This window comes from Jaculus jaculus, chromosome 2 (genome assembly GCF_020740685.1).
Source record: "Jaculus jaculus isolate mJacJac1 chromosome 2, mJacJac1.mat.Y.cur, whole genome shotgun sequence".
NCBI classification, from domain to species: domain Eukaryota; kingdom Metazoa; phylum Chordata; class Mammalia; order Rodentia; family Dipodidae; genus Jaculus; species Jaculus jaculus.
In genome coordinates, this window is record NC_059103.1 from 97,455,971 (window position 1) to 97,482,758 (window position 26,788).

The 26,788-nt window shown below is 36.6% G+C and overlaps 1 protein-coding gene across 1 annotated transcript in view; it reads left to right on the forward strand.

Annotated features, from left to right (window-relative positions):
- The window catches only part of Tbck (TBC1 domain containing kinase), a 211,079-nt gene that overhangs the window by 120,684 nt on the left and 63,607 nt on the right, over window positions 1-26,788 (forward strand). Inside the window, exons 21-22 of the mRNA XM_004663001.3 lie at window positions 4,217-4,253; window positions 5,424-5,585. Coding sequence (XP_004663058.2) covers window positions 4,217-4,253; window positions 5,424-5,585 — 199 coding nt within the window. The remainder of the gene's footprint in view (window positions 1-4,216; window positions 4,254-5,423; window positions 5,586-26,788) is intronic.

A 26,788-nucleotide genomic window follows, 5' to 3' on the forward strand; every position in this document is an offset into this window, starting at 1 on the left:
CCATGATTATAAAAAATATCCCATGGTAATACCCTCCCCCCTCCCACTTTCCCCTTTGAAACTCTATTCTGCATCATATCCCCTCCCCATCTCAATCAGTCTCTCTTTTATTTTGATGTCATGATCTTTTGCTCCTCTTATGATGGTCTTGTGTAGGTAGTGTCAGGCACTATGGGGTCATGGATATCCAGGCCATTTTATGTCCAGAGGGAGCACGTTGTAAGGAGTCCTACCCTTCCTTTGGCTCTTACATTCTTTCCGCCACCTCCTCTGCATTAGACCCTGAGCCTTGGCAGGTGTGATCGAGATGTTACTCATTACTCCAGTCACTTCTTTCCAGCACTGTGATACCTTCTGAGTCATCCCAAGGTCACTGTCATCTAAAAAGAGAAGATTCTCTACCCAATGTGAGAGTAGCATAAATAAATTAAGAGAACAGCTTACTGGGCAGTTTGATAAGCATAGTGTATATATATTTTTTCAGACATCAGCAGATGTTATACCCCTAGGGCTCATGACTACCCCTGTTTTAAGTTTTCAGTATCAGGGATATGCCCCCGCCCCCATGGAGCAGCCTCCATTCCAATTGGAGGATGAGCCAGAGTCTCTTATTGGCCTGAAGCTCACTAATTAGACTAGACTGGCCAGTAAGTCCAAGGGATCTGCTAGTCTCCACCTTCCCAACACTGGGATTATAGGCACAACCTACCAGCATTTACATGAGAAGGAATTGAATTCAGATCCTAATGCTTGCAAGATAAGGGCTTTAGTAACTGAGCTATCTCCCCAGCCTTTAAAATGTCATGTTTATAGTTTGTCTATGAACAAATACTAACATTATTCTTATCAAAATACATAACATAAATTTTAAGAGAAATTATAATTGAGGATTGACAAGAGGGGGCAGTTTATGTTGGTTAGGTAGTATATTATTAAAATTTAAAAATTTGTGAGCAAATATGGCAAAATATTTAGTACTAGTTAAACCTGAGGGAGATTATCTTGGTTTTAGTTTGTAGTATGGCTATGAAGGATGAATAAATAATCCAGTAACAATAATTTTGATATATTCTATTTGCTTCCTTTTCTGTGAAGCACTCTTATAACTAGTGAGGCATTTTTCATGCAAGCTTTTTTTAATCTTTACAGCATTATGGAAGTAATATTAATTTTTAATAGAGTTGTTCTTATGAGACATTCATGAATCCTGTAGAATGGTTAATAAATCCCTGTGGGGTGGAGATAATGTCCTATGTCCAGGACTTAGCAAATGCTGAGCATTACCCATAGCCAGCCACTGCAGTGGACAATAACCCTCTAATCAGGTGATAGTAAAATGCTTGTGAATACATCTCTGAAAGCTCATTCTACAGATATTTCCAGATCATTCTAAGTAATGTTTATCAGTACTGAGGATCCTAGAATAAGCAAGGATAAATTACTAGAAAGAGTATATTTTGACTTACAAAAAAATTCCCATCAGCAGCTATTTTCTTGTCATGTGGATGGGGCAAATGAAAATATGTACTAAAGAAAGCTAAAATATTAACTGGGTAGTAGTTTGTAAAGTCTCATTTTAATTCATCTCATCTGACTATTGTTTAAGTGAATAGATAATGTTTAAAATCTATTTTTAAATTTTAATTTTGTAAGCATATTTTGATACCTTTTTTCAATTTTTTTTTTTTGAGAGAGAATATATGTCTGTGCCAGGGCCCCCTACTGTTGCAATCTCCAGATGCATATGCCACTTTGTGCATATGCCTTTACATGGGTACTAAGGAAATGAATCTAGGCTATTAGGTTTGTAAGTAAGAGCCTTTGATCACTGAGTCATCTCCCCAGTCCCATATTTGATATTTTAATGTAAATGTTGCTGACATTGAGTTGTAGTGGAAGAGGTATAATTAAATGAAGGTTTTTTTTTATTTTTTATTAATCACATCTTCTTAGTTGCATCTCATTAGTGTATATGTATGTATTATCTATGGATGGATGGATTGTTCCTTCAATTACTGTCTTCAGTGTTCTTCCTCTAAAAGGAAGAGTGAGTTCCTTGACAGTTAAGTCCCCCCTCAAGAACTCATCCTCTCAAAGTAAGCCTTCACCCACCATCGAATTGCAGGTGGGATTGTGATTTCAGGCTCCTTTACATCTGCTGTGGGTCACTGAACTTCAAACACTGAGCACTGAAGCTGAAATAGCTTGGAATACTATACTCTTATGTGGCTCTAGCATCACATATGTGAAGGTTCTGAATTTTGTTTCTTTACTATTGCAATGATATGACCTTAATTAAAAGTTAGCCTTACTCACAGTCCTTTTACTACTAATTCAGATTATAATAAAGTTATTGAATCATTGTGATAATTGTTACACTGTTCAAACTTCTCCAAAGATAAACAGGCATGAGCAAAAGAAATGAAATACTAAGTATCACAGATAGTTAGAACTCCTCAATAAAGAATTTCAAAACTGGGATGGAGAGATGGATTACCTTACTCATTTTCTGTCTTCCATTTAAGTACAATTATATCTAACATTCAATGCTGCATAAAAATAGAAATCATAGTATGATACAGAGTTTCCCTAAATGTTTTCATGAACTAATATTATAGCTGTATGGGTATAGAAATATATCATGAGTAATGTGTATCTAAGAAGGGTTTTGAAAATGGTTTTCTTTGTACAAATACAGTATATTTTCCTTAATACAGAAAATTCTAGAGCAGCCTTCCTTTAGAATGATCTAAAACTAAAGCCATATCATGAGCTTTTTGGTTATGGTGGAAAAAAGAAAAGACAAACTACCTAAAATTTTTGGTATATGTTATTATACCCTGGACAACATAGAAAAATATAAACTGACTTTGTTCTGTTTTTGCCATCATTATATAGTGCAAATATACTGGCTAAATATAACTATGCTTGTTTGCTTGCAACTGCTAGAGGGCAGTATTTACTAAGCTGACTGTACAAGTACAGTGTAGAATTAAAACCAATCATACAAAATTTCATGATCTAGAAAATACTTTGAATATGTACAACTTTTATTGCTTTTCAGTTTCCACTTGAAATTAATAGCTAGGTTAATAAGCCTTTGTATTTTATATTTGTAATTACACATTTCAGTATTTAATAACTCATAATAAGTAAAATCATATGCTAGGGAGATGGCTCAACAGCTAAAGGTGCTTTTTTCTACAAAGTCTCTCTGCCTAGGTTTGATTTATCAGTATTCACATAAAGCCAGATGCACAAAGTGATGCATGCATCTAGAGTTTATACTGGCACAAGGCCCTGATGTACCCATATATTTATTCTTATTCTCTCTTTCTCTCACAAATAAAAATACTTACATTTCATTTTTAAATTTTATTTTACACTATTTATTTGTTTGAGAAAGAGAGAAGCAGATAGGAAGAGAAAGAGAATGGGTACACCAGGACCTGTAGCCACTGCAAACAAACTCCAGATGCATGTGCCACCTTATACATCTGGCTTATGTGGGTCCTGGGGAATAAAACCTGGGTCCTTGGGTTTTGCAGGCAAGCATCTTAACCACTTAAGCCATCTGTCCAGCCATAAACATATTTTTAAAGTAAAGTCTTATATTCAAAATTATCTTATTATGATATTTTTTGTATTTGTATTATTTCATAATTGTATTTTGAAGCTGAACCTTAAGAAACCATTTGAGACAAGATTATCAATTAAGCTGGGCTTGAAGTTGCAGGCCTATAATCCCACCTACCCAAGAGGCTAAGGCAAAAGGATCACATATTCATGGCCTGTTTCTGCTGTCACATTTTATAACCTGTCTGAACAACTCGTGAAAGTTGGTCTCAATGTAAAAGGTAAAAGAAGGACTGATAACGTACCTCACAGCTAGTGTACTTACTTTCCTTTGATTCTATCCCTAGTACCAAAAAGTAAAGTAAAATTAAATTTAAAAATTTTTAAAGAGAGAAAAGTGGAAAGAATTCACAAATTATATCTCACAGGTTAACATTTTATTTATCTGATCTTGATGTTTTTGGTAACAGGTACATTGGTACTGGTAAGCACCTTACTTGTTATATTAAAGACATTAATTGAATTGAAAACATGGGATTATTGTTTGACCATCCACTTTATTGATGATCATGCTAATTAGGATTTTTATTTCTTCTTTACCAATGTCCTGTGCTCCTTTTTTTTTCTTTGCTGCTCATAGCTCTATGCCATCCCTTGGTTTCTCACTATGTTTACTCGTAAGTATTATTTTCCCTTTTAATATTCTATTCACAAAATTATATCCCCATTCTTCCTTACTATTTAAATTTACAGTAACATTATGCAAATTTAGTATATATATTTATATAATTCTAACATGATATATAGAAAAAATTTTAACTGTTCTCACCTAAAACATTAAAAAGAATATTACATAGTATGAAAATCTATTTTCCATGCTATCTAAGCCTTTACTCCCCTTTGAAAAGAGATTTTTAAAAATATTTTATTTTTACTTGTTTATTTGAGAGAGGGAAAGAGAGAGAGAGATAGAATGGATGTGCCAGGGCCTCTAGCCACTGCAAACAAACTCCAAATGGGTGCACCACCTTGTGCATCTGGTTTATGTGGGTCCTGGAGAGTTGAACCTGGGTCCTTTGGCTTTGCAGGCAAGTGCCTTAACCACTAAGCCATCTCTCCAGCCCTGAAAAGAAATTTTTACAAATATTTGTGTGAAGATTTTGAGGGCCCTTTTAGCAGCCAAATTAGGCTTCATTTCTAGATGTTCTCTAGTAACTAATGGTTTGATTTAGTAACTAGGACTCCTCTAAAAATTAAGGAGATTATGTTACTATACACTACATTAATTAGTTGTTGATATTAATGTAGTTGACACTCATACATAAATTCATATGATAAATGAAATGTCATTTGTTGTAGTCAGTATGCAATAATTGTGAAAGATAGCCAGAGCATTATTAAGTGAGCAACAAAAGATAAACTGTTTTTAATAATAGAATTTGGAGATGCGTGGTTGGTTGGATTTAATAAAACAATTGTTTTTAAGGCATAATAGAAATTAAACCTTAGGGTTCAAAGCACAATTCTAAAGTTGATCTCCATAAATAAACTCATAATAATATAACTCAAAATACTCTGGGAAAAATTATGAATAGAGCAAATATACCAGTATTGGTCATGTAATATAGAAAATGTTATTGTTTGACCAGTCAGATATCAGTGTTTTAGAAACCTTAGGAAGCACAAGTTTATAGAACCAAATAAAAATTTTACACAAGTTTGTTATATTACTTCTTAAGTAATAGTTATAACCATAAAGTCATATATCTAGTAATATTACTTAATATTTTAATTTTATACCATTGGCTTTTGTTCTAATAAGTTTTTTTTTTTTAATCTTTCTACAGATGTATTTCCATTGCACAAAATTTTCCACCTCTGGGATACCTTACTGCTTGGAAATTCCTCTTTCCCATTCTGTATTGGAGTAGCCATTCTCCAGCAGTTGAGGGACCGGCTTTTGGCTAATGGCTTCAATGAATGCATTCTTCTCTTCTCTGATTTACCAGGTATGGATCTAAAGAAATGGAATCACTACATACAATTGACTATAAAATAATGAGGTGTTTAAGCCATTTGAAAAAGAAAAATCATCATCCAGCCCTGAGAATCTCTTGTGTTTAGACCTCTGTGAATTCTCTCCTTTTTTGTTGGCCCAGCAATACAAGTGCAAAACTGGGTCATACTAACTCACTGTGGATTGTGTCCATCCCAGTAATGCCACCAAAAGGTTGAAAGGTGGCAAGGGCTGGAGGAGAAACATATTTACCCTTTGGCTTAGGACAGAGCAGCTTATCTTCAGTTGATGGAGACTATATCAATGCCATTTGGGAAGGTGTTTGAGAAAATGTTTATATAAAGATGGTCATGCATGCAGAACTTTGCTCTTTCCTAGCCACAGCTGCTTGCTAACAATTTCACAGTTTAAGGAAAGGAAATACTTTCCTTTCAGTAGGACAAATAAAACTCCAGGGAAAATCTATCTCATGTAATCAATACAAGGTAGTGATTAAGATATATAGGGTAAGTGAGAAGGTTGAGAATCTATAGGTCGAATGATTAAATGTAGAAACCTAGACAGCAGCCAGAATCTTGATGCTCTAGTTAAAAAGATAAAGTTAATGTGCTGGTCTAAGATTACAAAATCTATACAGGGGGGAAAAATTCTACATTTGGGGAGAAACTGTTTTTAATATACAAAAATTATACTTATTTCACAGTAATTCATCAGTCCCATCCCTTCTGCTAAATCTATAGCTGTTTGTGTTAGTAAACACTCTTCACATTTTCCAAAAAATTAATTTTCCTGAACATCAAACAAAAATAAAAGATCATGTGCATGTTAAGATACTTTTTTTAAGCATTCTTAAGATGAGGAAAGAATCTGCCACCTCCCTGTTTAGTGTCAGCTGATGATCTGTATGTGGCGCTCAACCATCTTTCTGTTAAAAATCTTCATTCTTTTCTAAAATAATAATGCATATTCCTGGGAATACTTTAAAACTTTCCTTCCTCCCATTATCCCCGAGTTAAAATATCCTCATCAACTAATTTATCAACATTTAATTAAAGGGAGTTATTTCTTAAATAAACAAATAATAGTTTTGGCTTTTTCTTTCTTCCTTTCTTTTTCTGAGAGAGTCTTATGAAAATCAAGCCTTTCTCCAATCTTTTGAACAGGAACAAAGCAACTAATTTCACAAGCTAAGAATACTGTGTCTACCCTACAGATGTTTTCTTGTCAATCTCAACTTGCCAAGATAAACAGTGCGATTAATTGGGATTGAAAGAATTTTTCTGGTCAGTTACAAAACAAGTATATTGAGAATGCTGACTGTACATTTTCAAATCAAGCAAAGTTAATGCTTTTCTTTTCAAACATAAATGTCCTTATAAATGCTGGTGAATGAATGTTATTATGACTAGTGGTAACTTTGCTTGTCCAATTGAAATAAAAAATATATCTCTGAAGTCATATAGTTAGCATAGCATACGTAAGAACTGAACAAGGGCAGTTAAAAACAAATTCTCTCTTCCTTGGAAAATAGGGTTCCTTCCATTAGTGTGACATGCCTTGACCCAGTGTTCCATTATTCTGATCCATCACTGTTTGGTCACTGTATATCATTCTTGTTGGGGGAAGGGGCTTGTAATTTAAAAAAAAATGTTGTGTATCTCCCCCCCACCACCGCTTCTTTCTCCCCCTCAAATAAATCAATAAATAAAAATATATTTTAAAAATGGGTCTGGAGAGATGACTTAGTGGTTAAGGCATTTGTCTGCAAACCCAGAGGATCTCAGTTTGACTCTCCAGGACCCATGTAAGCCAGGTGCACAAGGGGGACATGCATCTGGAGTTCGTTTACAGTAGCTGGAGGCTCTGGCACGCCCATTGTCTCCTCTCTCTCCCTCTCTCTCTCCTTCTTTCTCCCTCTCAAATAAATAAATAAAAATAGATTTTTAAATGACTTTTTTAAGTATCACAAGGAGTTTCAGTACAAATTCTGCTACTAAGTTTACCTATTTTTTTTTTTTAATTAGACTTCACTGAGTTATTTGGGATAATTTTCTCAAGTAGGTTTAAAGTGATGTCCTTTGTCTTCATTCTGAGGTTCACAACTGTGCTTGAAAGAATTGGGACATGGTCAAGGGAAGCCCTAAAAGGTCAATCCAGAGTCCATATTCACACTAGCACATTCAAATTAGTGTGATTATAGGCTATACTGTATACTAACGTTACAATTTTTGAAACATTTTAGATAAAGGCTAGGATTAAGCATCAATTTGAAATCATTATGTTGTACTTCATTGAAATTCCATTTAGTTTTAATAACTTAGCATAATAAACTAAATACAGTCTGCTGAAACTGAATGACAAATTTACTTTAAAACACCTATTAACAGTAATATAATTTTAAAAAAACCTACCTTGTACCTACTTTAATCTTGTGAACAGAACAGGTATTGTGTTTAGATCTTTCTACAGAGAGAGTCGCCCAATAGCTTAGTGGTTAAAAGCATGAAATGTGCAGCAAGGTCACCTTATTTGGAACTGGGCTCTACCACCTTCAACTGTGTAACCCTAGAGAAGTAACATTATACCCTATGTCCTTGTCTCTGATTCTGTGAGAGTGATATTACTACTTACACATAGGACATTGTGTCAAATCAGTATAGCTAAAACCTTAAAAAAAAAAAAAAAAGGTAAAGAGCAATGCTATGTAAATCATGAATAATGTTATTATCATCATTATTATTATTCATTCTTTTTCCATTAAATTATATGTTTTCTATTAATAGTATAAAGGCATTTGCCTTTTCCTACAAAAATCTTAACAATCATAAAAATTCTTTGTTAGTGAGAATTAGTGAGAACCTCCCTTCAAACCAAGTAAACCTTCTATATTTTTATAATTTTATAATTTTATATTTGGTGAGAATTATTAAATGAAGGAAGACATCCAATTCAAGTTATGATGTCACATACATTTTAAGGCACTTCTGATGATCCCTCAAATAGGGAAGGGGAGAAGGGAGAGAGTCAGTTTGTGCTTCTGACATGTGAATTTGCATAGACCAGCAGTACATTTTTGGCAAAATCAAAACCTAATGTGTTTCCTTGTACTTATATCAAAGATCAGTATTAAGCTACTCACTTGCTTACCAATATCTCTAAACTGTTTCTGTTTATATGTACAAGTTTTGCTTTGTATAGCATATTGTGATAGTATATGTCACATTATAAGAAGTTGATATATGAGAAAAACAATGTACCTCATTAAGTTTTAATCTCACACTATACTTTTAATATGAATATGTACCAAATACTCATTATTTGAAATGTTTTACATTTGTGTATTTTTATTTTTAATTAAATTTTAAATTTATTTTTAAATTAGTATACAAAATAATAAGTTTGTTATGGCATATCTATACATACATGTCATTGTACTATATTTTGATGGGCAGAAATTTAGGCCTCAAAAGTCATATAACACTCAGATTGTAGCAGAAAGATTTTTGACTCTTCTGTATTGACATAAAAACTGGTGGTCTATTTTCCTTTGTCCACATTAATGTAATGGAATCCTAAACCTTTTGGTTTACTCATTTAACAAATTATAAACATTTGACTTTTTGTGTGTTTCTATGAGATATTCTGAGTATGTATATATGATTGATGGTATCCCTGTCAGAACTAGAGAATATGATTGACAGGAAACAAGCCAATTGTTAGTCATACATACTGACACTGGGTTCTTCTTATTTACATATGTGTATAAACATATTTTATTTATATATATTATGAGTATAAATGCAGGAAGGTAGTTGTCCTATATGTTAAGTAGGGAGTGACCTTTTAATAATCAAAAATATGGAGGTTATATCTATATACTGTTTGGTTCATGGATGAGGTGGTAACACAAAATAGGAGGTGAAGGGCTGGAGAGATTGCTCAGTGGTTAAGGTGCTTGCCTACAGAACCTAACAACCCAATTTCAATTCCCTACTACCCACATAAAGTCAGATACATCTGTGTGCATCTGAAATTTATTTGCAGTGGCTAGAGGCCCAGGTATGCCCACTTCTCTCTCTGTTTCTCTGCTTGCATATAAATAAATAAAAATATATTTTATTAAAGGAGGTAAAGTTGGGCATGGTGGAATATATATGCCTTTAATCCCAGCACTTGGGAGGCAGAGGTAGGAAGATCGCCATGAGTTCAAGGCCACCATGAGAGACTATAAAGTTAATTCCAGGTCAGCCTGGGTCAGAGTGATACTCTTTCTCAAAAAACCAAGAAAAGAAAAAAGAGTTGAAGAACATAGATTACCTAGGCAACTACTTATTAATTATTCTTCATGCACAACTCATTGATTACTATTCTTCTAGTATGACTACTTTACAGTAGTTATTGATAATAACTATTAAAACTATTAGTATTAATTAGATTGTACTCTGGTTTTTACAGTTGAATGGCATATATCTATTTCCATGGGGAAAAAAATCCAACCCTATGTAGCATAGCATTAAAAAGTCCTGCTTTGGAATTACTTTATACATGGTACAGGGTACAAGTAGAAGTTTCTTAGGTCAGAGGCTAGGTAGGTGACCCAGTGGGTAAGAGAACTTGCTTTGCAAATGTGAGGTCCTGGTTCTCCTTAAGTCTAATTTTCTAGCACCCACAAACATAGCTGGGCATAGCCATGCATGCCTGTAACCCCAGCCCCAGAGTATTGCTGGGGCTCCCAAAACTGACATCTTTGGTTCAGAAATGAAGACAAGTAGTAGACGAGGACACCTGCTACAGTCAGCTTCCCATTACTGGCAGATGTCACCCAACCAAGAGCAGCTTGTGGGAAATGAAAAGGTTTATTTTGGCTTACAGACTCTAGGGGGAAGCTCCATGAGGGCAGGGGAGAATGATGGCATGAGCAGAGAATGGATGTCACCTCCTGGCCAACATCAGATGGACAACATCAGCAGGAGAGTGTGCCCAACACTGGCAAGGGTAAACTGACTGTAATACTCATAAGCCCACCCCTAACAATACACTGCCTTCAGGGGTTAATTCCTAAATTCATCAGCTGGAACCTAGCATTTGGAACACCTAAGTTTATGGGGACACCTGAATCAAACCACCATAATGCCTGACATTCTCCTCTGGTCTCCACATGGATTCACGAGGCACATATGTCTGCACACACAAGGGCATACACCACACACATATACCATATATTCTCTCTCTTTCTTTCTCACACATACACACATACAAAAACTGTTTCTCAGTTCAAGACTGTAGAGGTATGTATTCACCTTTATGAGTAACAAGCATTCAATAGTTAGCACCCTGCTTATTTTAAGCCTTAAAAAATGGAATGCTAGCAATTTTATGCTTTCTATTCACTATATCAGAATATTGGTTAAAACAAATAACTATTTTGGTCAAAGCGCTGTTAACTAGGAATAATATGAATTTTGTTGTGTCACCTCTTCTAATATAGTTTTACTACTTTTTTTAAAAAATATTTTATTTGTTTATGAACCAAGACTGAGAGAATAAACACAACAGGGCTTCTGCCACTGTAAGCAAACTCCAGACATATGCATCCCTTTGTGCATCTGGCTTTATGTGAGTACTGAGGAATCAAACCCAGGCTGGTGGGTTTTATAAGCAAGTGCCTTTAACTGCTGAGCCATCTCCCTAGCCCTGGTTTTACTACTTAATTTTGCTTATAAAAAATTTACCTCTTCCTCCAAATAATGTTTTGTTTGTGAAGACCTTACCTCACCTATAAAGAGGAGAAGTAATCTAAAGGACCCAGAAAGTGTATTGATGAAGTGCAAGAAGATAGTCTTGGGGAGAATGAATAAAAGGAGTTAATGAGCGATGAGCACACAACAAACTGACGCCTTCAGGGTTGTCCTTCTTGTGGACTTCTAGACCTTGGAGAGCATTGGAGGGAACCCAGATACATGGACTTGGATTCTCTCAGGACTATCTGAGCATGAGCTGGCTGAGATTTTCTTCCATCCAATAGCACAGTAGTGTCTGACATGGCTTGAATCTGTTCTTGTATGGCTTGTAAAACAGATGAGATATTAGCAGAGTTATCAGGAACATATACACAACTTTTAACCTTGATAATGGTGAATATACCATATTTTGTATAATAGTCTTCAATAATATACCTTTTTAAATTTTTCCTGGGGGTAGCCAGTGCCAAAGGTTGGTACCATAGAGCCATTAGGTGCCATTAAAGGAAGTACAAATATATTTTTCATCTCAGGACTAAAGTTTGCCCTGGCATAAGTTAGAAGAGATTTACCATTGTTTCTAGTAAAAAGGAAGTCTTCTGAATTTTGCTTGGTCAAATTCATCCATATATATTTTCTAGATTTAAAAATAGCCCTTTGGCATCTGTGATTGTTTTTCCTAATTATAGAATTAGAACTGTTAGAGATGGGAGCAACTTGTCTTAAGGCCTTGTTTGTTTCCCCTCTTGGAAAGCTCCTGTTGTAATACTTAATAGGCCATTCATATATTTGAGGTACACGTTTATCTTTGGTTAGGCATTTCTCTCTGAGTGTTTAGGACCAAGCACATAGCCAAAATTTAATTAAGGATTAATTTTGGAGGTCACTAGTGGCTCTCCAAAGGAGACTTTAGGGACCCAGGAGTAGTTCTCTGATACTAGTATTTCCTGAGATAGGGCCATGCTAGCCAAGTAGTATTTTGATCTTTGGGAAGCCAGGAGGACTGATTGCTCCTCAACTGTGACTCCCTTGTTTATGACTGTACACTGATTTTTTTGTGTCTGGATTTCCATATCCTCCCTGATCAGGAATACAGGTAACTTACCAGGAGGCCAGTATAGAAATGTCCCATCATTTGCAGTGGCCTCATGACCTGGGAGCACAGGCCAAATTATTGGCCTGTTTAGCTCCAATGATTCCAATTCACTTTGGCTTTTACATAGGTTATTAATAGACTTAGAAAGGAAGTTATACCCATCTGGATGTATGTACCTATATATCACATTTGATTGCTAAAATAGATTTAGTTAAGGAATGACATAAGGGCTTAAAGTCATTTTGTCCAACCTTTTAAAATTTGGTTGTCCTGTGGCAGCATGGGCAATATCTGAGGCATAGAAGGTAAGCACATATCCTTTAAATATTTAATAGTTATAAATACAGGCAGAACCTGTTACCAATCCTGAAAACAATTCAAATTTATTTTATTTATTTTGAACAATACAAATTTAAATCAATTAATTTAACCTAGAAATTGTCAGAAAAGGACAAGTAAGACAGTATAAAATCGTAGTACCTGTGTTTTAAAACATCTTTGATTAGCTCAGATACCTTTATAGGTGCCAATTACCCAGGACACATTGGAAACAGAACCACAGAAATTGAAATTGTTTCTCTCAGATGAGTACTATTGTTTGAATTGTGTGTTGGTTTGATTCAGATGTCCCTCATTAACTTAGGTGTTTTGACTGCTAGGTTCCCAGCTGATGGTAATTTGGGAATTAACACCTCCAGGAGGCAGTGCATTGTTGGGGGCAAGCTTATGGGTGTTATAGCCAGTTTTCCCTTGCCAGTGTTTGGCACACTGTCCTGTTGCTATTGTCAACTTGATGTTGGCCAGGGGGTGATGTCCACTCTCTGCTCATGCCATCGTTTTCCCTACTATCATGGAGCTTCCCCCTCAAGCCTGTAAGCCAAAATAAACTCCCTTTTTTTCCTACAAGCTTCTCTTGGGTGATTTCTACCAGCAATGAGAACCTGACTGCCACAAGTAGTACCTGTGTTTGAAAACATCTTAGTCCAGATCCCTGTGTGGGTAAGCACTAGACTCGAAATGCCAAAAATGAGACAGTTACTTTACATATAATAGAGCTAAATCTGGTCATTGTTGAGCCAAAGCAGCTAAGCTATAATACAACCCTTGATAAGTTTGTTTTGAAAGAGAAAACACCATTTGACAACTAATGTTTTTAGCTTAATCTTGATAGCAATTGACTTTATGTACCATAGAAATTTTTATTAACCTAAACAATTTTAAAACTTAAAATTGATAAAGCTTAGGCAACCTATCCCAACATATTTTATCTAACAGAAGATAAAATTTGTTGTTACTGAAATTAAATCACTTAAACCTAAATGATTAAACCTAGTGATGACCATTCGGTAGAATTAGATTAAAACAGAAGCTACCTTTAAAGTCACTTGTCTTTAGCTATGAGTACCTCATCTTTGGGAATTAAACACTTTTACATAAACCTTTATCTTAAGACTCAGTTTTTCCAATAGTTAAAACTTTGATGAATAGAGGAACCTAATTTACTTTACTGGGAGTCTTAAAGCCAGTTTTTATAACCTTTAAACTGTAACAAATTAGCATCAGTGAGCCATTAATGAGTGAGACCTTAACCATAAGGTTCAGTTTCTCTACAGATTAAAACTTTGGCATCAAGTAAACATACCTCAGATTTTGTCCAATTAAATATTTCTGTGAAGGGGCCCTTCCCTAAGCAGTCTTCGTTACCATTATGATGTTCTGATGACTTCTGTCTTTTTTCTTTGTCTCCCTTTCTGTACCTTTTTCTTGGTTTCTCAATTATAATAAAACAGAAGTTGCCACCTGGTACAACTGTTTTACGTTCTTATCTGGTTTGGCTACCAATTATTGTAATTTCTCCTCCATGGTACCTAGAGTTACATTAGTATATTTTCTTATTGTCTCCTTAAGTCTCTGGAGAGAAATAATGAACAATATCTGTTCTCCCTGTATTATCTAAGTGAGCCCAGTTTTTCAGGAAACAGGCTAGCAGAGGCTTTTGGGGTATCTTGTAAGCCAATTGTCCCATCTGAAACAAAGTAGAAGAAAGTGAAAAGAAGAGTCTTGAGTCAGGTTATGCCCAATCCTGGCTTACATCTTCTAGTAGAAGGGGGACATCCCTCTGACCATGTTTGGAAGAAATTAGGATTCTTTTATCTCCTTTCTACAGGAGTCCTCACCCAAATTTCCCTGTTTTCTCCCCAACCAAAGACATAGTGCGAGACATAGTATAGTCTATGTGCCTCCAGGAGCAAGGAAGGTCCAGGACAGGATATCAGTGCTTATCCTGCTGGCCAGCTCCCAAGCTTGAGTACCTCCGGCATTAGCCCTGCACATATGTGGCATTACGATATGTAGGCAGTGCCACTGGCAAGATAGGCCCAAGTGTGAAGACTTCCAAAACGGCTCCTGTCTTGACAGCCTATATGCCCTGGGACTGCTTTCCTTTCACCGCTCAAGCAGAGCTTTCTTTGTTTTGTTTTGTTCCAGGTAGGGTCTCATTCTAGCCCAGGTTGACTGGAATTCACTCTGTATTCTCAGGGTGGCCTCAAACTCACAGCGATCCTTCTCCCACCCCACTCCCCCACCCTCAGTTCTGGGATTAAAGGCCTGTGCCACCACGCCCAGCTAAGCCGAGCATTCTTTTTTTAAAAAAAAATTATAAATTATTAAGTTTATTTAGGGGGAAATCACAAATTGTGGGCTTATTTAAGGGAGACTGGGACTTAAGAGAAACTGAGGCTTTTCAAGAGAGATCAGGTCAAAGCAGAGGCTCAGTGAGAGCGGAAGCCACTCATGTGTGCAAACAAGCAGAGATGAGAGGGAATCCAAAGAGAGCAGACAAGAAGAAGGCCACAGCCTTTATAGTATAGAAAACGTATTCTTTCATCAGATTTGGGTATGTAAGGGGAAGAACTGCCTAGCTTGTCAGTTTGGAGTGTGGAACGCACACCTAGTCCACCTGGGCCATTTTATTTAGATAGCATGCTAGACTGTGGGCAGCAGGGGGCGCTGTAGATCAGTCTGGATCAGACAGGAGTTCCATTCTTGTGCCAGGGTCCGGTGGCATGTGGGATGGCATCTCCGGGTTCTCTTTGGGCCTCCCTCTCTAACTAAAACTGCCTAAAAAAATAAAAAAGCTAGTTTTCTCCTTTCCTCTTTCACCATCACCCCAGGTTTACTTTCTTCTTGTCCTTTCTTTTTCTCAATTTAACTCCCTTCTACTTTGATTTCCTTCTTTTTTAAAAAAAAATTTTATTAACATTTTCCATGATTATAAAATATATCCCAAGGTAATTCCCTCCCTCCCCACCCCCAAGCAGAGCATTCTTAACACATGTGCTTCTAAGTCTCCAGGACTATTTTTCTGGCTTGTAACCTGATATAGGGGAAAGAACTGATTTAGTGAGAGAGCAAAGCTACTTGTCGCACGTAATTTTACAGTGCAAATTTGTGATGTAAAGCCTGTAGAGATGCCAGTGCACCTGAAGCTGAGGCTCTGTTAGTTATCCATATTTTCTGCATGTAGCTACAGGTTGTTCATGCATGTATGCTTCATCTTCTTTGAACAAAAACCCAGTCATCATGGAAATTAAATCTGGAGATTTCAGCTGGGACCCTCCTCCATCTACTCATAAAGTCTACATCTTATCATTGGGATCTAGATGATGGATTAAAATATTTTGAGTGTGAAGATGGTTAAAGACAAATGAGAAGGTAGTTAATTTGGTGTTTTGTTTTGTTGGCATGGTTGTGTGGCCACTCAAATAAACCTTTTTATTTTTTCCAAAATCTCATCCAGATAAATTTAATTTATTAGTTTTCTTTTCAGCAAATACAGGCAGTTTGGTACCATTGTTTAGGTTCATCCATGATCTACGCCCTCCCAATGGACCCTCCTTGTTGATGTAAATAGGTCGTGCATTGTGGAGTTAGTCCACAGTTACTGGTATGATAAATGTCTCTGCATATCATGACCCAACATGTGACTCTGACATTCTTTCCGCCCCCTCTTCCGCAAAATTTCCCTGAGCCATGTTGGGTTCATTTTTGGTCTGCTTTAGTGCTGAGATGTTGGGGCCCTCTGAGGCTCTGGCTCTCTGATTTGGTAGGAGTTTATTTTTCTCTGTGTTGGTCTCCTTCCCCTTTGTGCTGGTATCCGGTTCATCAGGAAAACAGCACCCTTGTTTGTTTTGCCAATTTTCTTTAGTTTCAGTTGGGCCCCTTTTGAGGTATCTTGAGGCAGCTCTGTCCTTAGGATCTGCATCTATCTGAAAAAGAGAAGCAGATTCTCCAACGGAGAGTAAGTTAGCACCCGTAAAATTGAGATAACATTTACTTTTTTGATAGAGAGTTTAATAGGTGTAGGCCCTCTTGTACCCCATGATTAATGGTAGCTTGATAATGGAGAGTGGGCTTGTGTTTGGGTATGGTTCTGACTTGTTTCTCAGTTCCAGCTATGGGTCTTGTACCACTGAGGCGATCAGTTAGCCAAATCAAGAGTAGTTGGTTCCCCACCATGGCTGTGTGCCACTATTGCACTTGTTTGGGCATCACATTGGCTATTTGTTGCTAATTAGGTTATACCATGAGTTGCTTGGACAGATATTGGTCATTTCCCCCAGTCTATCAGCCTTGTTAGCAATGTGGGGGAAGGGGCTGAACTGCGTTATTTTGTGGGAAATAGGTAGATGTGAAAATCAGTCAGTGCAGTGCATCATTTCTAAGCTGAAATACATGATCCTGAGAAACATATAGCCGTGTGTGTGTCTGGTAAAGGCTCCCACATTGCAACATGAGTCCAAGAAGCTGGGACAACTCCATCAAACTGGCCAAAGTGGTACCCTTAAAATAGAACTGAAAAATAAAGTCAGGGTGAATCCCAATAATTCATCTTAGATCTGGTTTGCAGGTTCTAAAACTAAAGCCTGCATTTAGAGCAAAATAGCTTCTTTTATTGTTAATAAAGGTTTTCTCTTTCTGAGTGTCTAAAAGTAGTCTAAAATTATTTTATTACTGATAGCACTTTTCTCTTTGTGAATTTTATAAGTAGCACAAGATATGAATGATAAAATTATGTTAGTTTCAGTGTTTAGTGTTTAAATGTGCCTAGCATTTTCAAATCAGTTAAAATATACAGACCATTATATGTTTAAAGTAGGTAAGGGCTGGAGAGATGGATTAGCACTTACAGTGCTTGCCTGCAAAGCCTAAGGACCCACGTTCGATTCTCCAGTACCCACATAAACCAGATGTACAAAGTGGCTCATGTGTCTGGAGTATTTGCAAAGTGGCTAGAGGCTGTGGCATACCTCTCTTTCTCTCTCAAGTAAATTAATATTTTTAAAAACTTAAAAAGTAGATAGCCACAAAAATACTTAAAAGTAAAAAAAACATATCTTTGAAATTTTTCTATATTCACTGATAATACCATAAGGAAGACTTTAAGGATCAAATTCTTATATTTTAAAATTATATGTATCATACATTTCCCATACATGATTTATATTTTAATAAGATAATAACACTCTTGGGTCTTGTTTCATCTCCTTCCTCCACCTAGCCCTTCACACACATGCATGTACACACACAATCTGATGTGTGTGATGTGCCTTCAACACAATGGAAAGTAACTTCTTAGCCTTGTGGCCCCACTGATAGTGCAGGGAGTGTGCTGAGTCAAAGCTATGTAAATAATTTTTTCACAAAAACAAGCTAATATGCTAGACCGGAAATAAGATTAATAATATGCCAGAGTGTTTATAAGCAAGCTTCTTAAAATTATGTGCCATAGAGAGGATTATTGGATTTTTTTACTTTTATTATATAAAATTACACTTAATTACTTTGAATAATTAAAACCATTTTAGTTCTTACCAGTTATATGAAAACTACTTATCTAGCTTGAGCAGAGTTCTAGTTGCTTCATAAATTAAAGGTTCCTGGTTAATCACGAAATGTAAAAGTAAAAGAAAATAGCTGAAATGGCCCTTGTGCTAAATCTTCTAAGCCAGAGGCATTGTTCTTTTTTCTGCAGTATGCATGCTGTGTACCATTATCCACACCAGCTGTTTGTATTGTGGTGTCTACCTGCTCCTGCTAATGATAAAGACAATTATGTTCATAATAGAGAAGCACTTTACCCATAGATAGTAATAATGTTTATTGCATTTTGTATGTATGTGTCTCTTCAATGTAGGCATTAAGCAGCAGGGATAAAAGGTGAACATAAAACTACCAGTAATAGCACATGCACAGGATGGATTTGAATGTAATTAATCTTATTGCTGGTTTGTATTTGTTTCTACCTGGCCTAGTTATTTAAAGGGAATCCAATGGTACATTGTACCTGTGATTGACATTTCTAATTTGAGTTGTTTTAGTTACATATTGTATTACTCTATTGTTCTAGTAAGTCACTTGGCTGGCTGGCAGATTAGCTCTCCAATCTTTTCAGCTAGGGAATTCAACTTTCCTCACAGAATTGCTCTGTGGAATGAATAGGATTTGGAATCTAGTAGAATATTTTTTGTTTTTTCTTAGAATTTGGAGTCTAATGGAAGTGTTTGGGTGAATTGCTGTATCTTTACAAAGTTGGAAGTGGAAAACACGGCTGGGTTTCCCTGTGGTACTAGGAAAGAGTTAAGCTTTAGTCATGTGCTTAAAGATGTTCATGTGTTTGCTAGATTGAGGTGCTAAGGCACTATTAAAAGATCTTTGAATGAAAAAATAAATATAATTTGAAGATAAGTCAAAATGTAAAATTTCCTCAGATGAATTAGGCTCAGGTACAACAGATTCCATGGAAGGCAGCCTTGGTACAGAGAAGGTGATGCTCTAAATACTAGACAGCTAGCTCTTTTTCTCTTGTACCTGCTAATAAGAGTTTTGTCTGAAGAAACTAAGTATGTGAAGGACAGTACACAACCAAAGCAAATAATGCAGATATGTCACCTGCATCAGTAGTGATGTTTTTCAGACTGAATGCCAGTCATAGGGGTTGTTAAAAGTGCTGTTTGTGGGCTGGAGAGATGGCTTAGTGGTTAAGGTGCCTGCCTGCGAAGCCTAAGGACCTAGGTTCAATTCTCCAGGTTCCACGTAAGCCAGATGCTCATTGTGGTACATGCATCTGGAGTTCATTTGCAGTGGCTGAGGCTCTGGCATGCCCATTCTCTCTCTCTCTCTGTCTTTCCCAAACTCTTTATCTCTAATAAATAAATAAAACTAATTTTTAAAAAAGCGCTGTTTGCAAAAGAAAAATGCAAAGCAAGAGGAGAATTACTTTAATAAGGTTCACCAGTAAGAAAACTCATGAACTTCACTTAGGCATTTTCAGCCTGTGAAAGCGTCTGAAGTGTGTGAACTGGCTGTCAGAAAATCCTCTCTACTGCATGAGACACTTAAGTTGACATCAAAGCTTAGTACCTGGCAGGCACTGTGCTGTGCACTTAGTACATAAAGATAAGTAAGATAAATGTAGTCATGTACAGTATGACCAGAAGATGAAGCTGAGAAAGTGACCTGAAGATAATACGGAGTGTGAAGCTGCATAGCCATCCTGCTGTCCGCAGTGTGCTAAGCACGGGATTAGAAGGGAGGGAAAGGTAGTATTCATGGACTGGATGAGCCGTAGTAGTGCTGCTAATGGTGTTGACAAAAGTAGTGAATCAGGCAGGGACATGCTGAAGAATTTGACCCTTACCTTTATATAGTTATGAGGAAAATATGTTGGATATTATGATCATTTTAGAAAAATTATTTTGGCTATGGTTTGGAAAATGAATTGGACACTTCTAAAATGTCATGTTTTAAGTAATGGAAAGAGAACTGTCTAGAGACAAGTTCAAAAATCTGGGGGCCACAGAGATAGCTCAGTAGTTAAAGGCACTTGCTTGCAAATCCTGACTGAGTTTGAGTCCCCAGTAGCCACATAAAGCCAAATTTACAAAGTGGCACATGCACTTAGAGTTCATTTGCTCTGGCAAGAGGCCATGGTGCACCCATTTTCCCTCCCTCCCTCCCTCTTCCTCTCTCTCTCTCTCTCTCTCCCTCCCTCCCCCTCCCTCCCTCCCTCCTTCTCTCTCTCTCTCTCTCTCTCTCTATCTCCCTCCCCCTCCCTCCCTCCCTCCCTCTCCCTCCCTCAAATAAATGAATAAAATTATTTTTGAGAGAATATGGTAAAGAAATTTAGGGTTTTTTAACAAAATAAATTGCATGACAACATCTTGATAGCTTAGACTTTCAAACTTTTTCTTTCTCTAGTAACATTTTTCTGTCCTTATGTTTGAGATACTTCTTGTAAACAATCCTTGAACATGAATCAGTGTGCTGGTCATGATTACTGAGTCTTTCTTTGCAAGATGTAGGATCTGTGTCATATCTGTCCACTGTAGTTATGTATTCTCTGAGGACACTAAGTGACTAAAAAGTTGCTGTCAATCTGAGTGAGTCATGGAGTCCTGCCCTGTGGATTTGCCTTGTAGAAGATGCTTTATGATTTTATCTATGTGCTCTTTGCTAGTTTGTTAAGCAACTTTATACCCCATCTGTTCAGTGATGTCTTTTATTATTGATGTTGTTATTGAGATGTTTTCATATCGCAACACATGAGTATCTAGAGTATGCTTACCTTTTTTAATTTTCTATTATTATGTGTGTGTGTGTATATGTAAGTGTATGATTGGTGAGTGTGCATGTGTGCATGCCACATGTGGAAGTCAATGTACAACAAAGGTCAAAGGTATTTCTCCTCTCCTTCTACCTAGTTTTTTTGGGGGGAGTCAGGGTCTCTCATACCACTGCTACTATGAGCTTCAAGACTCTTGTTCCTCCTTTCTTTGCCACAGGCATGTTGAGATTACAGATGAATGTCAAGCTTTTTGTGAGCACTAAGGAGGATGGAACTTGAGTGGGCAGGCTTGTAAGCAAGCACCTTTACTCATGGAGCCATCTCCCCAACCCTCATTTTAATCCAACTAAAATTTCACACATTCACACACAAAAAAAAATATGTAAGGGAAAAGAAAATACATAAACATACTTTTTTCATTTATTTGTCTCAGTATTTAAATCTGTAAGTGAAATATGTAGGCCTAAATACATTTTAATAGTTATTAGTATATATGCAATATATGGGATATCTTTATCACCCCAGAAAATTACTTTATTCTACCTTCTGATAGACCACACTCCTTCAGTAGTAACCAGTATTATCCAATATAAAACCCAGCAGCAATATACAAGAGCGTCACTGAAGTTTTAGCTTTTCTTTTCATATGTATATGAAAACGTTTATTTATTTGAGAGAGAGAGAATGGGCATACCAGCCCTCCTGCCACTGCACACGAACTTCAGAAGCTTGTGCCAGCTCTGACTTTATGTGGGTACTGGGGAATTGAACTGGGCTCCTTGGGCATTTGCATGCACATGCCTTAACTGCTAAGCCATTTCTCCAGCTCTGGCTTTTGTTTTCTAACCTGTGTATTTTTCTTTTTTCTTAGCCCTGGCTGACCTGGAATTCACTATTTAGTTTTAGGTTGGCCTGAAATTCAAAGTGATCTTCCTACCTCTGTTTCGTAGTGCTTGGATTAAAGGCTCGTACCACCAAGCCCAGCCTAAACTGTGTATTTGGTCTTTTTTATATTTTAGTGGGATTTGTCAGTTGTTTTATTTTATGGATATTGTCAAGTGAGCTAAACTCACCTGAGATAATGAGCTGGTTGTTGTAATTGCCAACTAAGGCAACAATCCAACTTGAAATTAATAATCAACACTTTAACAATTTACTAAACTATTGAAAGCAGGAAGGTAAACTGTAACTAGTGATGTGGCTCAGCAGTTAGGGCCCTTGCCTGTGAAGCTTAAGGACCTAGGTTCAGTTCCCTAGAACCCACATAAGCCAGATGCCCAAGGTGGTGCATGCATCTGGAGTTCATTTTCAGTGGCTAAAGGTCCTGTCACACCCATTCTCTCTCTAATTCCCTCTCTTTCTCTAATAAATAAATACATAAAATATTTAAAAAAGAAGAAGGTAAACTGAAGAAAGTACCATCTCACCACTGTTCAGTGATTCTCTGTGGAATAGTGCCAGGCAAGGACCAGGTCAGTCAGCACAGGCGTCTGGCCCATTTGTGCCAAGAGCCCCTAAGCAAAACTCCTCCCCAGTTTCATGAACCAGACGAAGTAAAACCTTGACATCAAGTAAACATACTTCAGATTTTATCCAATTAAATATTTCAGTGAAGGTGCCCTTCCCTGAGCAACAGAAAAGACTAGGTGTGGCAAAGTGGCCAAGTCAGAGTGAGAAGAGTTCTTCCATCCTCCACATAGGTGATCTGAAGAACGCTTCTGCCAAGCACCTCACTGCTGATCTTTCCTCAAGGAACATGACATATCTAAATATGTTGAGACAGTTAACCCATTCTGACACAAGTGAAGTTAAATTTAAAACATCTGTCTATAACTCTAATTTAAGCAAGCTATGTTTTATATTTGTGGCATGGAAATATAAAGTGATTTCCTGTATTAAGCAATTTTCCTGGCTACTTATTCCCTACTTGCCTCACAAGAAACAAACTTAAGCTTATTATACTGAACAAAGAGCAATATAAAACAAGAATTTATTGTTAACTGTGATACAAGAAGTTTAGAGTGTGGAAGGAAATGCTCCAATCATATTCTCAAACATATTTATTAACTGTTCAGTATAAGCCAATATATTCTAAATTGGCTCAGTGCCTTCACTATTGTATGAATGCAGGTTAGGATAGACTTTTTAAAAGGCATCTTATATGGTAGTAACAATATAGTATAATGGATTATTCTGTAAATATAATTAGAACAAGACTGACATTTGTACAGTTTGGAGAGACATCCCTTTGTGAAAAGAGGCTATTTTATAACGAAATTGAGCCATTAAAGGAATATGTAGAGCTGGCTGTGGTGACACGAGCCTGTAATCCCCCTTACTAGGAATGCAGAGGCAGAAGGATCACAGTAAGTTCAAGGTCAGATGGTTCCACATAGTGAGTCCCAGGCCAACCAGTGCTTACAGAGTAACTTCCTTGAAAAAATTAATTTTAATGTTTGGAATGAATGTATGTTTAGAGATTACAATGAATTACAAAATTAAAAAGTAATATATTTTAATGAATTAAAATGTGACACATCTGATATTTTCCCCCAAGGTTTGACTTCCTTCTCAATGATCACATTTTTTGTGACAAAAATTATGGAGTAACTTCTGTAGAGACAAAAGCTGACAAGCCTTTGTGGAAATTAGTACTTATTCTTGGTAGTAAGATTATGCATAAGTACAACTTTTAACACAGCTATGCTTACTATTACAGTTCTGTAGATTTATTTTCTATAAACACTGAAATATTATTTTGTAAAACTTTAATCATAAGAGAAAAAAGTTAGTTAATTGCATACATAGCTTTATCAAGTACATTTTTAAAAGGAAAATATTTCAGTTTTTACAACCACCAGTGTGATCCAGAACTTTTTGTTTATGATTTTGAGTGTTTTATGCTTTCTCAAATCCAAATTTCACCTGACTTCTTAGCTTAAGACATTGGAGCCTTTCATAACTCTGAAGGAAGAAAATTCTTCCTGCTAAGTAAAACCTTCTATGAGAGGCACAATAAAGATATAAAAAGGCATGTAAGGTAGGATTTACAATATATATCTAGTTATGATAGAGTGGTTTGGGCAGGCATGTGCCAGGTGAGTGATCTGCCAGGGCTGACCTCTGGGGGGAAATGGAGATGGACCAGCAAACAGTCAAGACTCACTGTAAACCCTTTACAGTGATAGTGGGATAGGGTGGGGTGGGGTAGAATCGGATACAAATTGGCATTTTTCTTTTGCCTGTAACTTAAGGACATATACCTCTGATCTTCATCTTTGCTATGAACTCTTGCTGGGTGACAGATATGTCAAACTGATTGAAGAACTGAAATTCTTTTCCTTTTAGGACTATGAGAGTTTCCTCTCATTAGCTAACAATGTTTTGGGGTTTTGTTTAGCTTCTTATTGCAACCTCTATACATATACACAATGTACCCTGATGATAATTTACTCCTAACACCCTTCTTTCTAGCTAACAGAATTTTAGTTAATGTGACTGAAATAAATTAAACACATTTCTTTTTAAGGAGAGTGAAAGAAACTTTCAGAGTTTTTCTTTTTTCTAGTTGGTGTGTATCTTCTTTTCTTTGTGGAGTATCAGGGGTTTTAGAAAATATTTCATTATATTGACCATTGCTCATATAAATCCATTTTTTGAAAACTTGTTTGACCCTGCTTTATAGAATTTTAAGAGAGGTATAACATGAGGTGATAAAATCTGAAATCTGACTTCTGTGTAGCCATGAAAATAACCTGCTATAAAGTTGGCAAGACCTAGTAATAGCAGATAAAGGAATTCTTTATTGAGGAGCTGATCATTTCAGACCTGCTAATTATATTCCAAATCTAAATTAATTGGGAAATAATGAAGGTACCTTTAATAAGTTGGAAAATACAGCCATCCATTTAACTGCTTAAACAGAAATGGCAAGAGTGATGATTGACAATACCTGTCTCCAGGAATGTCTGTTAGAATAAAGTGGATTAAGTGAAAAATAGGCGATACTTGTCATATGGTAGTTGCTCAGTGCTATTTCTCCTTCTCCAAAGGTTCTGTGCCTTCTAATGACAAATAGTTCTAACCCTATTGTTCATACAGTGTTCTACCTTTCTATCACTGTGATAAAATGCCAAGGTATATGGCTTAAAAGGAAGAAAGATTTGTTTTAGCTCAGTGTTTCACAGCTTCCAGCTTATGGTTACTTGACCTTTGGATGTGTGGAAAGGCTGAACATCTATGGCATGGAGCACACAGCAGGCAAAACTGTTAAGGTTGTAGCACAAACCAGACATCATGGCACACGTCTTTAATCCTAGCATACAGGAGGCAGTGGTAGGAGGACTGCTATGAGTTTGAAGCCAACCTGAGACTACATAGTGAATTCCAGGTCAGACTGGGCTAGAGTGAGACCCTGCCTTGAACAACAACAACAACAAAAAAAGTCATAGCATGAGAAAAGCAAAGGAGAGCAAAAGGATGAGGCAGGAGTCAAAAACCACCCCCCAGGGCATATCTCTAAGGACCCAGCTTCCCCCAGATAGGCTCAGAAAGAAGTGTACTTTACTAGTTGAGGTGCTTCTTATTCCCATCAAGTAAGCAAACTAAGTTAGCATCTTATCTACCATTCCCTGAATCTAATGTCCATTTCCTTGTCTTTGAACTCATACACTTGGACCTTTGCAGAGGAAATGAAAATATCTATCAGTAACTGGCTTCAGGAGTACAGAAAAGGAAAAGTTTATACATTACTAAATTCCTTCATCTCAGTCAACTTCTTGAACCTTTGCTGCTTTTTTCAACTTTCCCCAGGTAGAAATGGTTAATTCCTCATCAGAAGTTTTGGCCTTCTTGACTGCTGACCCATCAGAACAGTAGAGTAGCAGTGACCTTCCTATATACTTACTGCATTTGCGTAAAATGCTTAAATTTCATAGCTGAGAAAATAAAGGAAATCTATGAAAGCATATATTTTAAAACATCATTTTAATGAAGTATATTTTTGGGGGTTTGAATGTGAATGTATGTCCCCCATAGCCTCAGGTGTTTTTGATAAAGTTTATACTTCCGCTTAAGCCTCCAGCAGCAGCTGGAGGAGGTGTCACTGAGGGCGGATCTTGACGTCCAGCCCTAAAGTGTGTTTAGGGGCAGATCTTGATTCTGCCAAAAGATGTGTGGAGAGCAGTTTGAGCTCTGGCGGGTTCATTTTTGCTGGTGCTGGTGTTTACTTGGTATAGTTTCCCCCCGGGATGCATCTATGGAAGTAAGAAACTTCTTCTGCCATTGATAAGATTCCCATGGATGTGTAAACTGAAATAAACCTTCGTCCCATAATGTGTGTCTGGTTGGATGTTTGTCTCGGTAACATGAAACTGACTACAACAGCATTTCACCTCTTCACCTGAAACTGCATTTAACTCAGGAAATTATAAATGAGGGAAAAAATGCCTAAACTTAGATTCTGATAAATTTTGCCCTGAATATTTATTATTTAATAAGTGGCAGTGAAACTTTCAGTGACTTTTTTACTAGAAGTTGTGATAAATCAATATGTGAATCCTTTGTCTACCTATTTTCACATTCCAGCCTCCCCACCTCCTCTGTTTCCTTTGCAAAGGTTAAAACCTTATCAATAAATGGAGCAGATATTACATGAAATATATTCTATGGTTTTTAAGTGATATACAAAATATATAAACTTTATATTCATGTATATACATAATGTCCAATGA